General features: G+C 48.5%; 1 protein-coding gene across 1 annotated transcript; it reads left to right on the top strand.

Moving 5' to 3' along the window:
• The first annotated feature begins 10,443 nt into the window (after nucleotides 1–10,443).
• Nucleotides 10,444–13,644, top strand: LOC101786889 (lysM domain-containing GPI-anchored protein LYP6). The gene is made up of 5 exons (XM_004953994.4): nucleotides 10,444–11,349; nucleotides 12,343–12,460; nucleotides 12,557–12,718; nucleotides 12,795–12,826; nucleotides 13,092–13,644. The coding sequence occupies exons 1-5, from the start codon at nucleotides 10,659–10,661 to the stop codon at nucleotides 13,370–13,372; spliced, it is 1,284 nt and encodes a 427-aa protein (XP_004954051.1). The 5' UTR covers nucleotides 10,444–10,658; the 3' UTR covers nucleotides 13,373–13,644.
• Nucleotides 13,645–13,975: the final 331 nt, after the last annotated feature.

Genomic DNA, 13,975 nt, shown 5'->3' with positions numbered 1-13,975 from the left:
GGGGGTATTTGGACCTTTAGTCCGGACTAAAATTCATGTCACATGAATATTCGGAGGCTAATTAGGAAGACTAAATATGAGCTAATTATGAAACCAATTACACAGATGGAGTCTAATTCACGAGACGAATCTATTAAGCCTAATTAGTCCATGATTTGATAATGTGGTGCTACAGTAACCATTTACTAATGATGGATTAATTAGTCTTAATATATTCGTCTTGCGAATTAGACTCCATCTGTGCAATTAGTTTTGTAATTAGTTCATATTTAGTTACCCTAATTAGCATCTGAATATCCGACATGACACTACTAAAGTTTAGCCTATCGTATCAAACACTCCTAAACCGGGCCTTAGTATCGCCCTGACGTCGGACTCGCCTGCCGTCCCTAACCTCGCCAAACTGGCGCCTGGCGCCGTCGCCCGGCGGGAAGCGACTGAACGGTGCTGTGTCCATCGATGTCCACCGGCGCCCGGTGCCGGCCTGGCCGTGGCCGAGGCCGAGCGAGTGGTGTAGTCCCCCACCTACTCACCTGCGCCATCATTTGCCCATAATTGCCACGCCACGTAGGCAGGCCGCAGAGCCCGGCGGGCAGCCACCATTGATGTGCTACCTGACGCACAGGGCGTCCTGCCCGCCCGCCCGCGCATGACCGTGTCTCGCGGTCTCGCCCCCCAGGCGCACGTCGTCCTCGACTCCTGTGTGCCTGTGCCCGTGCCCGTGCATTTGCTAGCCTTCCCTCTCTCAGCAGACCGCAGAAATTGACACTTCTGGCTCGATCAGTGCTCATGTACAGGGCACCAATCGAGAGCTTTTGGCAACATGTCGGGTGGCGCGCGCGAGAGCGCAGGCTCACACTGTTCGGTCGTGCAGTTGCGACTATTTAGCATGAGCTTCAATTCCAGCTTCCAGGTAGCAAGCTTCATGGAGCGGCAGCGGATGCAGAAAGAAGAACTGAAGAAAAGGAAGATCCAAAGTGCCTCTGAAATTTTGGAGAAGCCAGGGACGGGCATGAGAAAACATCATGTAAAATTAGGTTACATACACAGGTGGCAGCCACGTAGGCACAAGAGTCAAAACCGTCGCTTTTCAGCCGCGGAAAGCAGCCGTACGACCTGGGGAATTCCCGGTCCAGTTCTAGTGCGTAGTGGGGCGTAGGTGCAGGCCGGTCGCGTGTCCATATTGCTTAATCTCAACCGTCCGAAACGCATCTTTACAGATCTCGAGGTGGCTTTGTGCCCGTGCGTTTGACCTAGGGACTGAGCGCCTGGAAGCGCCGCTGGCTCAGTCAGTGCCAAGAAAATCGCCCCCCAAGACCAGGTCCATGGACCCCCAACGGACGGACGAATTTACTTCGTCCAAAAAAACGTATCTCTCACTTTTCGAGAAGTACAACAGTTTCAAATTTGATCAATTTTAACATGACGTGTCAATGAATCCACGAATACCACCCTAGTATCATTCACTCACGGTAGAAACCAAGCTGGAGTTACAAGAGCCAAGAGCGAAATTCACGCAGACAGTCCCAGCACCGTGGCAACATGAACATGGCCGCTGATTCCTTGATGGATAAGAAACAAAACCTGATCGAACCAAATGACCGGCCGATGCAAGGGATTCAAGGACAAGCAGTCCGGCACCGGCACGGACAGAGGACAGGTGCGCAGCATACAGCTAGCTCTCCGCACTCAGGTACCACGCCATGAGGAGGCGCCTGGAAGCCTCGCTTCGTCGCCGGCCCACTGGCTCGGGCTCCTGCCAAAGGAACGGGCTCCCCGTGCCCGTGCCGTGCCTCGGAACGCGGAGCGCCTTGGGGGGGCCCGACCCCGCCGGGCTCGCCGACACTGGCTGCCAGGTCCAGGTCCTTCCATCCCCCGCGCGCGCCCGGCGGAGGAGGGGGCGGGGCGGGCGGCAGCGCGGCACCCGGCGGGGATGGCCAGGATGCGAGTTCCACAGGAGAGCTCGCGGCACCCACGGGCCACGGGTCGCGGGCGTGTGTTCGTTCTTCCACTGGCGATCACCGATCAGCGCGCTTGCACGGCACAGCCCGGGGGGCAAGGACGTTCCGGACGTGCGCCACCACGGTGGGAGTCCACGGCGTCTGCGTGCCCCTGCCAAGCTTTATGCTGCGCTAGTCTGACTCGCTCGGTTTTATGGTCCTACCTGCCCGGACGCCAAAAGAGTTATGCAAAGCTGCGGTTCTCCAGCTGCGTTGATGTGAAGACTGAGAGGGAATCCAAAATCCGGGGTCGGTCTGGCTCTCGTCGCCTTCGTCTCGACGCGTCCCCGGCACTTCTGCGAGAACAAGACGTGTAACTGCATTCCTCGGTTTCGTTTGGTGGAGATGGAGCTGACCGTTCGTTCTAGGTTGTGTTCTGTTTCTTCCAACTTCCCAGCTATGGAAAATTGAGGAAGTCTATATACGTGTGGTGATTTCGGTGGGGGTTAGTTTGAGCTCGTTTCACTGAACTCTCCACGGTTAACTAGGCTTTGACATCCTGGTGATGTCGTTCTCGATCGACGGACTCTAGAGCATTCTCTCTGGCTAGCTGAACTGCTCGAGTCATGGGCTCATGGTCGCGGGGCGTTCATGTTTCTCGCTCATATTTAAGGAGGCAGAAAGGCAAGACCGCAGAGGCAGAGCGTGCTCAGCTCACAGCCCTCAGCTGGACTGGACGAGCTGAGCGGCTGCCTGAGCCTGAGCTAGCTACCAGCTACTAGCATGCAAGAGTAGCTGCTACCACCAGGCCAGTGGTCAGTCGCTCAGTCCAGTACACTCCTCTCATGTGGCACGTGCCAGCAGGGAGAGGGGCCAGAGCAAATGAACAGGTAATGATGGTGTGATCATCGGGGAGCTCTGTCGGGCTACGTGGGGGGCCGAAGACGCTGCACGCAGCGTCTACGGATGGTCAATCCTGTGAGGTTGACCGGGGACAACCGTGCGTAAACTACTACGCCCTCTCGACCGTTTGATTCAGAGTAGGATGATCAATCGTAGCCTGCGGTTTCAGAATTCAGAGATCATGCATGCATGTGGCAAAGGCTCTAGTCGTGTACATCAACTTTTCAAAATTTGAATGATGCAGAACATGTACAGTACTCACATTTATATATATTTTGCACTACTAGTCAGCATTTATACTGTATTTGTACTAGTCCCCAGTTATATTATCATTTCTTCAATCAATTCGATAAAATCCCAGTGATCTCTCTCTCCCTCTCTCCCTCTTCCCCTCCCTCCCTCTCTCCCTCCCTCTCTCTGCGTGTGTCACATTTTAAAATAGTACACATTTTTACTCTTTGGGAGAAGTTGACATTTTTGTAATGCAATTACCACAACTTTCCTGACCCAAGCTAGCTAGCTTTCCCTGAAGGTCACTGGGATTCTTAGCTCCTGTCAAGTCACCCATGTCTCATTCCTACCACTTCATTCTTTCCAAGAAGACAACGTTTAGAAGTTTGAGCTACCCTAGTCCCTACTAGTCTGCTACTAGTGCAACTGTAGAACACCTTTAGTTTTGGGGCAGTAAAATCCAGGACAGTAAACACGAAACAGGGCTGCCTTGATATATTTGGCACGGTAATTATGAGGTCTTTCTTCTTACAAGCTTTTCGCAGACATTCCGCAGCCTTCATTGCGCTGCTGATCATCTGGGCGCATCTCACGAGACCAATGCAATGGTCTCGAAATAAGCTTCAGAGTAAAAACAAGCAGCAGAACATTCTTGAATGTAGCACTTCAATGCAATTCAAAGAGAATGGCCATAAACAATACTCCATTGATTTGAAGCTGCACCAAATTAAACGTCACCAATATTATGTGCTACACTATTGATAGTTTTGCTAAAAAAAATGTACAAAAAATCATGTGCATGGAACATTTTGGAGCCTCAATTGACATGAACTATAGCGATTTTTCTCCACAATTCAAGCACGTCAAAGACATTCCGAACAGCCTTTTGCCCGTAGAGTGCAGAGAGGAGTGGTGCAGTTCACGAGGCATTTCTGAGAGAATTCAAACCACCACTGGAGTCACTTGGTTTTTACTCCAGTACACCACCTTTCTAGCCCCCCTCTCTGAAGTCTGACCCAGGAAAGTGAGAGGTGGGCGCAGTGCAAAGATCGCCGCCCACTGGCGCCTCGATCGGGCAACGCAATGGAGAAGAAGGGGAGAGTAGTGCAGTTAATAGGCGTTAGGGCACCCCCTGTGGCAAATGGGGCATGTCTCCATAAATTGCCATTAGTGCCCCTCCAGTCCTCGCACCCTCCTCTTCCCTGCTACCTAGCTGCTTCGTTCTCCTCCTCTTCAAAAACCCTTGGCCTTCTTCTTCCTCCCCTACCATTTGCAATTGCAACTCCTCCATCCATTCCACCATCCTGCATCTTGCTTCCTCCAGGTAGCTTCTTCTATATATAGGCTCATCATCAGATCCACTTCCCATCACGGCCTTATCTTGCATACACACATCTTGCTCAGCTCGTTGGTCATGGGGGCTTGTGGGGAATGTTGGCTGGCTCGAGGCATCCGCGTCCTAGCTTGCAGATCGTTGCCTGCTGCCGGACAGATCGAGAGGCGTCGGACCAGGCTTCATTCCTCGCAAGCCATTGTATCCATGGCGTCTCAATTCACCGCCAATTAGCTACCTAGTTAGAAACACACCAAGTAGTGCTGCAAGAGAGAGGGCGCTGGATTATTCCATGTGGTGCTTCATGCTTGGATTAGGTTAAGGGGGTTGTTGTCTGGCTCGGTGTCTCCGGTCGGGATCGATTGATATCTTCCGGCCTTGCCGGAGCTGTCGACCGGAGATTTCGGACCAGGCTTCAATCCCTTTAACCATGCGGCATTCGTTGTGCATACTGAGATCTCGTTGGTGTCGGCAGGAGGCAGCCAAAAGAACACACATCATATCGGCCAGTAAGCTATCTACGTCTCCTGAGCACATGAATTCTCAGTTTCTCCTCATTTTTGAGCAGCAGCTTTGCTTCTGCAGCTGTCTCATTTTCTCTTATTACAGCTCCAGATCTCCCGTTTTGCTTTCAGATACATGCGATGTGGAGCATGGAGATCGCCAACACGAATCCCATTTGGTTACGCTGACTCGATTACTATACTTCTATCATCTCTATGCATGTGTTACTGGTTGTGGTTGAAAAATGACGTTAGGGATAGGTTACCAGTGTTTACATGTGCTGCATGATTATGCAATCATTTGAGAGCGGCGAGGCATGCAGGGATAGTGTGGTGTCTGGCCGGGCATTATTGCGCGCGGCCGTCCGGCCTGGTAAGGGCATCGCATCGGCCGTGCCGTGCGGTTGGCAAACTTCTTTTCCCATGTCATTTCCAACAGTAGTGCTCTACTGATCATCCAGGACGGGTCCTTCTTGAGTGTGACAGCAGAGAAAAGAGGGGGAGCCCTGCCTGCCCTGGCATGCAATGCAATGGCCCCCTGCTGCCTGCTGCATGCCGCCATGCCCTCCTTCAATGCGCACGCTAACTTGCTCAGGCTCAAAGCATATCTCGCCTCCGGTGAGACGATCTCTATCCTTGCACAGTTGCTTCTCCTCTGTTTGCTGCAATTAACAGATTTCGTGTTCTAGAAAGAAGCTTACTGACGGTTTAGAATCAGTTGTTTGTGTTCTTCCTTTTGTGCTGTGTCCGCTTGAACTGACTCGATCTATTTGTACCTTATTGTAGTACTCTACATTTTGGAATTATACGGTTGTGCTTGTGTGACTCTTGGTATTTGTATTGTGCGTTTATGTGCGCGTGTTCGTGTTCAAAAGAAGAGCAGATCTGTAGTGTGCTAGTGCATGTAGTCAGTAGTTCTATGCTTCTGTAGTGTGTGTAGTATGTGTCTGTATTAGGGTTTGTGCCTTTGAGGTTACAAGAGAGAGGAAGAGGGTCAGGAGAAAGGGGCTTTCGGTAGCATGGCATCTCTTGCATTGGCATAAATGGGAATGGCACAACGATGCATGGGCCGCCTGTGTGGCTGTGATGTCTCACATCATGGGTCCCCTGTGTGCACACTGATGCATCACTATACTTGCTCTTCGGCTCCTTCCATTTTCATCGTGAGTTCAAAATGGGCAATAGGGTTTGTGTACATGCATCATGCCGCCAGATGAGACAAAGTATACAGTGGGTGTAGATTTTCCTAGCAGATCCTTAATAGTGGCACAGTAAAGGAATGGGCAAATACTTACAAGTAATTGTTTTTCAAAAGTTTGCTATGGTCTTCTCTTCTCCAATCCTAAATATGTTGTTGCTGCATGTTAGTCAGACATTTTTTTTTATTTATCATCAATATTTGGAATATCATATTGATTTGGAACATAAGAAGATTGATGCTATTAGATTCATGATGATCATTTTTTTTTGCAATACGTATCCTTTTTTAAGTAAATATTCCTTCGGTTCCTAAATGTTTGTCATTGCTGACTTTTAGACACGGCAATTGATCATTTATCTTATTAAAGAAATTATGTAAACACCATTTTCTATTGTTACTTGTTCGTGATGACTTTATTTTCCATATTTGCACTACATTTTTTAATAAAACGAATGGCCAACCATCAAGTTTAAAAGTCGATCAACGTTGATAAACATTGTCGAATGGAGGGGGCAATATGCATATTCTCATAGATATCGCTTGTCACAATGTCACATTTAAAATTGTTTCCATGTCTTAATGGACTATTATATTTTTTTGGAAGTGGTGGTAGTAACATTTTTATTAGTTTGACCTCCAGCCGCTAGCTCATCAGCTACTGGCGTGTGTATTTTGCAATTGCGCCGGGGACTAGTACGTTGCTTGTACGTTTCCCCTTGGTGTGACGGCTTCACCAGCTAAAAGAACGGGGTCAAGCGACAAGGATTGAAGGAATTTGTACGTGTGTCAGCGCGTGCGTGTCGCCGTGTACGGAGTAACCTCACAAGTTAAACCCTGCACTGCACGTATAAACCACCGTACGTATGGCAGCGTTCCGTTTGACCGAGAGTTGTTTGGAATTTCGGTTGCCTCGCAGTTTGTAGAGGCGCCGTGGATGAGTGGCCAAGACTGTCGCCTCAAGGCAATAATGCCTTGCGCGTAGAACGGTAGAAGATGTAGTCAGATGCATATACTATAAGTACTGTACCGTGCTGGATAGCTACCTAGCTACGACGACTACGAGCTAGAACATTTATTGTTCAGCTTTTTCCTGCGGTTCTGCGTGCCGCTCGTTGCCCGCACATGCAAGTATTCTCAATGGAAAGTTTCATATTTATATTTTCAAAAATACCACGTAAGCATGAATCTATTTAGTTCATAGATGAAATAGCTCACACAATTCATAGTTTCACCTCTTGTTGTTTCTAAGGTTACGTACAAGACACAAAAATTTTGAAAATAGTGTACACATGATTTCATTCCTATGAAATCACTTTCTTCTCTCACCTCGTAAATAGTGTGTCATGTTATCAAAATTGACTAAACTTATTTATTATCCATAAAACTTCATTGAGAATGGACTAACTGAAAGATCAGCTGCTACTTGGTAGGCTCTCCTTCCCACAATTGTAGGGCACTTTCAATTAATGTATGTAGGTGTACACTCAACGAATCCAGACCACTTCTTCTAAACGTTGGGTCTATTGTATAATGTTGTTTTATTTTGTTAAAAGTCATTATCCACGATTGATTGAATAATTAATCAAACATGCTGCGGCTGTATACTGGATTTGACGACCGTCCGGTTTATTTGCTCGATGCATGCATCAGCATGGCTGACGCCTCTCGCTCTATATACTCCTCCGTGCAATATACGAAGCTATTGACTTTTTATTCATCTTTTTTACAAATATTTTTATAAATAGATAATATTTGATAATAGATATAATGGTACACAATTTACTTTAATTAATTAACTTGTTTAATAGATATTAGTGATCAAAATTAAAGCCGTATATTTAAGAACGGAGGAGCACGCTACGAAGACCACTGGAGTAGTCACGAGGAAGGGATCCAAACACCGACGTTGCCTCAGGTACAGTGATCTCTTCTCCCTCCGGCCGCATCACTCGCGGAAACCAGACTAGTCGAGGGTGATTTGACCGGGATGCTGCCGCTCCGACGAGACGCACGCGCTCGCTTCCATCGGTGCCGCGCGCGCGCCCATACCTTGCCTGTCCGGCTGTCCCGGCCCCCAGCCCTCTACAGGCTGCAGCTGCACAGCAGCTAGCAGTGTGGTAATTGGACGTTGCGCCGGCGAAAAAGACGCCGGCAACCGCATCGGGATCGGCTGGAAACCTTCTTTCACTCTCACTATTTGCCTTTTTACGTTGCTCGTGTCTCTGCATCTGAACAGTGAGGGGTTTGAATTGAATAATGTGTGGACGAACACTAGCTAGCTACGTATACTATTATACTGAAGAGATACTACACGCCACTCGATTGGATATGCTCTGACTTCGGCTTCGAATACGTGCAAAGAAAAAAATGTTATAATTTGATGTCACGTCCTCGTATCCCGGCTTGTTTCTCACGTCTGGTCTTTTCGCCACAGCCCACAGGTGTGTGCAACATCTGATCCCATCTGGCACCTGCACGCAGGGCGTACGTGGATCTAGCCGTACTAGGATGCTGATGATGCATGCTCCCGGCTCAGATAGATGCTGCTGAGGGTCAAACATCTGGGCGGGGGAGAGACTGAGAGAGCACGACCTGCCAGTGCAACGTACACTGAAACACGTTTCATACTGACGACTTTCTCACAAGTTGAAGTTGTACTACGGGGTGTTTGGATAATGGATGATAAATTTTAACAGTATCACATCGAATGTTCAGATACTAATTAGGAGAACTAAACATGAGCTAATTATAAAACTAATTGCAGAACCCCAATGCTAATTCGCGAGATAAATCTATTAAGCCTAATTAATCCATCATTAACAAATGGTTATTGTAGCACCACGTGTCAAATCATGAACTAATTAGGCTTAATAGATTCATCTCACGAATTAGACTCCATCTATGCAATTAGTTTTGTAATTAGCCTATATTTAATACTCTAATTAGTATCCAAATATCTGATGTGATAGGTACTAAACTTTAGCAGTACATCTGGTAAAAAAATTACGAGGATGAGCGTGCATACTGTAATGTAGTCAGGACGCTTGGAGCTTCATCCAACTGAGGCCCGTTTGGTTTCCAGGATTAAAGTTTAGTCCCTATCACATCGAATGCTTAGATAATAATTAGGAGTATTAAATATAGACTAATTATAAAACCAACTGCACAGATGGAGGCTGATTCGCGAGACGAATCTATTAAGTCTAATTAGTTCATAATTTGACAATGTGATGCTATAGTAAACATGTGCTAATTATGAATTAATTAGGCTTAATAGATTCATCTTGCAATTAACTTTCATCTGTGTAATTAGTTTTATAATTAACTCATATTTAGTTCTCCTAATTAGCTTCTGAAGATTCAATATAACATGAACTAAACTTTAGCTCAAGGATCAAAACACCTGAGGTGATCTTTGACTACTGCAAGCCCAGGGTTTGCTAGCTGATGTTAGTCGCGCTATTTTTTATTTTATTTTTGAATTCCGTTTTTTTATTGCAAAATACGATAACCGAACACGCGCGCGCGCGTGCCTCAGACCGGCCCACTACCCACGGTCACGGATACAGCCCATGAAATACCTCATTGGGCGATGGGCTGAACAACCGGATATTCGAGGCCACACCTTCCCCCGTCCGGCCCACTACCTCCCCTAATGTCTCCTGCGGGCCGTCGTGCAGGGCCTGTGCATGGTAGGCTTACAAAGGCCCGAGGCCGTGTGCTTGAAAGTTGAAAATTGCAAAGCAGGCGGAAAATGACGACGCGATCGAACACTCAACGTCTCAAAATCTCAATTTGTGGAGCAGAAAAGAGAAGGACGATCACGAATCCGCAGAGATCACGAGCGTATCTACTCGGCCGTAGAGATGGCGATGATCGGTCATCGGCACGGCAGTCTAGGCAGGCGTCGTCTACTCCTCCGTCCTGCCAGGCGCCCACGCCCCACGCAGCTCCGCTCTCAGCCGAGCCCGAGCCGCTGCAGCCGCCGAGCACGTCAACCCCATCTGACCTCACGTCTCAGGTCTCTCCCAGTCCCAGCCAGCCTCTGCGTGCGGCCCTGCTCGGCTGCTCCGCTCGCCGCCGACCGTTGCGTGGCTCCGTCCTCTTTTCAAAAACAAAACGAATCCCGTATCTCGTGGAGGCCATACCCACACACTCTCACTGACACGCCGACCCAGGAAACCCCCGGTCCCATCGGTCACTGAGGGATCCTCGGGGACAGCGAGTCGCCGCGAGAAAGACCAGCGGCCTCTGCTACCTTTCCCTCTTCCCCCGGCTTGGCACAGATTCCCAGCGCTGCCAAAAGCAAACACCGCCTCTCCTCTCCCCCCTCCCCTCCCGCCATTACTCACCGGACACCGACGCGTCCTCTCCGACGTCTCGCTGACATGATGGCCCCACGTCTCCTCGCCCCGGACCGGCTTACAAACCAAGCTTCTCTGCGCCCGCCCACAGAGTGGTGAGGGAGAGGAGAGGAGTCACACGCTCCACAGTCCAAGCTCGCACTCGCGAGTCCGACACCCCCGAGAACTGGGCCTCTCTCGGGAATGGCGGAGCTCCGTGGCTTCGTGATGGCGGCGGCGGCGGGGATGCTGGTGGCGGTGTTCGCGGTGGTATCACTGGCGCCGCGCGGCGCGGAGGCCAAGACGACGATCGAGCCGTGCTCCGGGTCGGACTCCTGCCAGGCGCTGCTGGGCTACACGCTCTACGCCGACATGAAGGTGTCCGAGGTGGCCGCGCTCTTCGCCGCCGACCCGGGGGCGCTGCTGGCCGCCAACGCGCTCGACTTCGGGGCCCCCGGCGCCGCGCACCGCATCCTGCCCATGGGCCTCTTCGTGCGCGTGCCCACCCGCTGCTCCTGCGCCGACGGCGTCCGCAAGTCCGTCGCGGTCCGCTACGCCGCGCGCCCCGCCGACACGCTCGCCACCGTCGCCGACGTCGTCTTCGCGGGGCTCGCCTCCGCCGACCAGATCCGCAACGAGAACGGCCTCGCCTCCACCGACCCGGACGCGCCGCTTGACGCTGGGCAGAAGCTCGTCGTCCCGCTGCCCTGCGTCTGCTTCAACTCATCCGACAACAACCTGCCCGCCGTGTACCTCTCCTACGTCGTGCAGGTCGGGGACACCGTGCCCGCCATCGCCTCGAGCTACGAGACCACCGTCACGGATGTCATGAATGTGAATGCCATGGGGAGTCCTGTGGCCGCACCAGGCGACATTCTCGCGATCCCGTTGCCAGGTACATTCTCGTGAAATAGCCAAATAGGCAACTTGATCGTCTTTACTGAATTTGTTTATTGAAATACTATGATCTAAACGGCAGCAGTATGCACTTGATGTTGGAAGGCCATGTAATCTGAATTTACTAGAAATGCCCTCGTACGATTCGTACACAATGTGCATCTGGGCTTTGGGAGTTTTCTTAATGGCATTGTCAGGACTTAATAGAGTTTTCTTAAGGAAGCTGTTGTTTGTTGCATTGAATAGTTTTGAGCCAAACTTTGCGAACAAGCCTACAGGTTGTTCGACCAGTGTATTATGTTTTGAAGAACTAATTAACGAGTAAAGTAGTACCCTGACTTGAGATCGCAAAAGTACCTTGAGTCACTGTTCTTTTATTGGGCATGAATGTGTTAGTTCCTTGTCTATCAATTATGTTGATTATTTTGCTGCAGAGCAAGGCCTGTTTCCGGAGTCTTTCTCCGTTGTAATTAAACAATGTCCAGGAACAATAGAAGTAGCAGACTTACTAGTTACCACATTGTACATTTCAGTAAGAATCAACAAGAGGAGAATCATCTGATGGAAATATATATGCAATTCGATTGTCGAGTGAACGGAAATCAGGTTTCTTAATAGTTGAAGATTTTAGTTATTTCGAACATATGATTTGGCTCATATGTTAGTCCATTTCCGAAATGAAGGCACAGAATCCTACTGTCATAATTTTTAGAAGCTACCAATTAGTTGGTAAGATAGCATATGTAGCACATTATTCTGAACATTAACATGTTTAGATGTTGTTCAGTCCTTGAGTTTCGGAGATGTGGAGCCTGTAAAAAAGCATAAGCACCACATTGTGGTGAATAATCAGTTATTCAGTATATGTATATTTTTAAGGACACTTCGTCGTGTTGAACTTATTATGCAATTGCAGACCTTCTTTTTGTTCTTTTCTGAACATAAACCTTTGAACAATTATTCTGATTATGGTGGTTTATTTCTGCATCAGCATGTGCATCAACATTTCCAAAATCTGCTTCAGACCACGGATTGATTGTAGCAAATGGAACCTATATGCTTACTGCTGGCAACTGTGTGCAGTGCAGCTGTGGACCAGGCAGTCTCAAGTAAGTGGGATTAGTATCGTCATTCTTTTCAGATGATCTTAGTTGTACTGCTGGATTTAACTTCTGTATCATTATGCCTGTTTTCTGTTCTATCAGTTTATATTGCACACCTGCTTCATTATCAGGATCATGCCCAAGCATGCAGTGTCCTAACAGCAATGTGATGCTTGGCAATGTGAGCACCCATCCAACCAGTGCAGGATGCAATGTCTCTTCTTGCAGCTATGGAGGTTTTGTTAATGGAACTATTACTACTTCGTAAGCAGCATTTTGCCCAATGTTCATTTTATTCCAATTACTAGTATCAAGGTTACAACTTGCTTTTCCTTGGCAGGTTAAGTGCGGGTCTCCAACCCAGATGCCCAGGTAATTATTGATACTGTCTCTGCAGAATTGGGTGCCAAGGCAGTGATACCTAGTTTAGTAAAATACCAGATTATGCAATAAGATACCTGTGGCCTGGTCTTTAAAATTGAAATACTGGGAAATTGGCTAACATATGTTCAGCTCATGGTTACCCTGTGTTTCTTATTGTTCTTCTTATGATCATGTGATATCCATTTCATTCATTTGATCATCAAACCAGCTTAGGTTTGATATACTTCCTGTTTATGAATGTTTCTTCATGCAGCACCACATCAATTTCCGGCGCTGACGGATCCTCCTACCACTGTGAGCCATGATTCGACGTATCTCCCTCCGCTATCAGCTCCAGGACCTGCAGAAGCTGGTGGAGTCATGCCTGAACCAGGCTCAGCAGGCTCGCCGGTGCAAGGAGGGCCTTTCACACTCCCTAAAGTCTCTACGTCAAATGGCCCTGCTGGAAGCGTTTCAGAAGCTCCTTCGATGGATACACCACGCCAAATTCTATCTTTTTTCATTTCTTGCCTAGTTTTCTACTTGCACCTGTGAATCTCCATGTGAAGAATTCTTTGTTGCATCTCCCTTAGTGTAGTAAACTGGAAGCTTCATCTAGGCAATGCAAGTGAGAGGTATGATGACGGCAATGCTTTTGAAGCACCAAGGGGTATCATTACCTCCAAGTTCCGACTTTATTTCGCAAAATTCCCCGGCTATTGTGCCTCTAAGCAGCATCTCTCAAGATGTCTTTTGTAGCTTTTGTACAAAGATATGGCCCTATTGTGTTGTGGAAAGTGGTTGCTATTGCTCTTCCCTGCAAACCATCCATGAACTGCATTTTATCCTCTTTGATCACGTGGGACGACCCTGGATAAGCTGCTTTTCTAGAACTGCCTTGTTTGCCGGCTCCACTGAAGAAGTTCCTCTGTGACGGCTCAACTGCTCGCACTTTGGGTTATTCGTCGAATCAATTTCAATGCTTATCGTGATCTGTAGAAACCCAAAGAGACTAAGGGAGGAAGAAAAGGAGAAAAGGCGACAACTGGTCTTAGAATGGAGCTTTCAGCTGAGCACAGTATAAAAGCATAAAACTACTACTTGGCTCTGCGTATTTTCCCAAGACGTGCGTGATCAGGCTACGCCAGTTCATGGTGC

Source organism: Setaria italica, chromosome I (genome assembly GCF_000263155.2).
Source record: "Setaria italica strain Yugu1 chromosome I, Setaria_italica_v2.0, whole genome shotgun sequence".
NCBI lineage: Eukaryota > Viridiplantae > Streptophyta > Magnoliopsida > Poales > Poaceae > Setaria > Setaria italica.
Note: the sequence above shows the minus strand (reverse complement) of the source record. Positions and strands in the feature narration are given on the sequence as shown.

What these genes read in the sequence shown, in the direction of transcription:
- LOC101786889 (XM_004953994.4), top strand. Translation starts at nt 10,659, where the DNA reads ATGGCGGAGCTCCGTGGCTTCGTGATGGCGGCGGCGGCGGGGATGCTG. An exon ending in AATGGAACTATTACTACTTC is followed by an intron (nt 12,719 to 12,794) that starts GTAAGCAGCATT and finishes TTTCCTTGGCAG; the next exon opens with GTTAAGTGCGGGTCTCCAAC. An exon ending in TCTCCAACCCAGATGCCCAG is followed by an intron (nt 12,827 to 13,091) that starts GTAATTATTGAT and finishes TTCTTCATGCAG; the next exon opens with CACCACATCAATTTCCGGCG.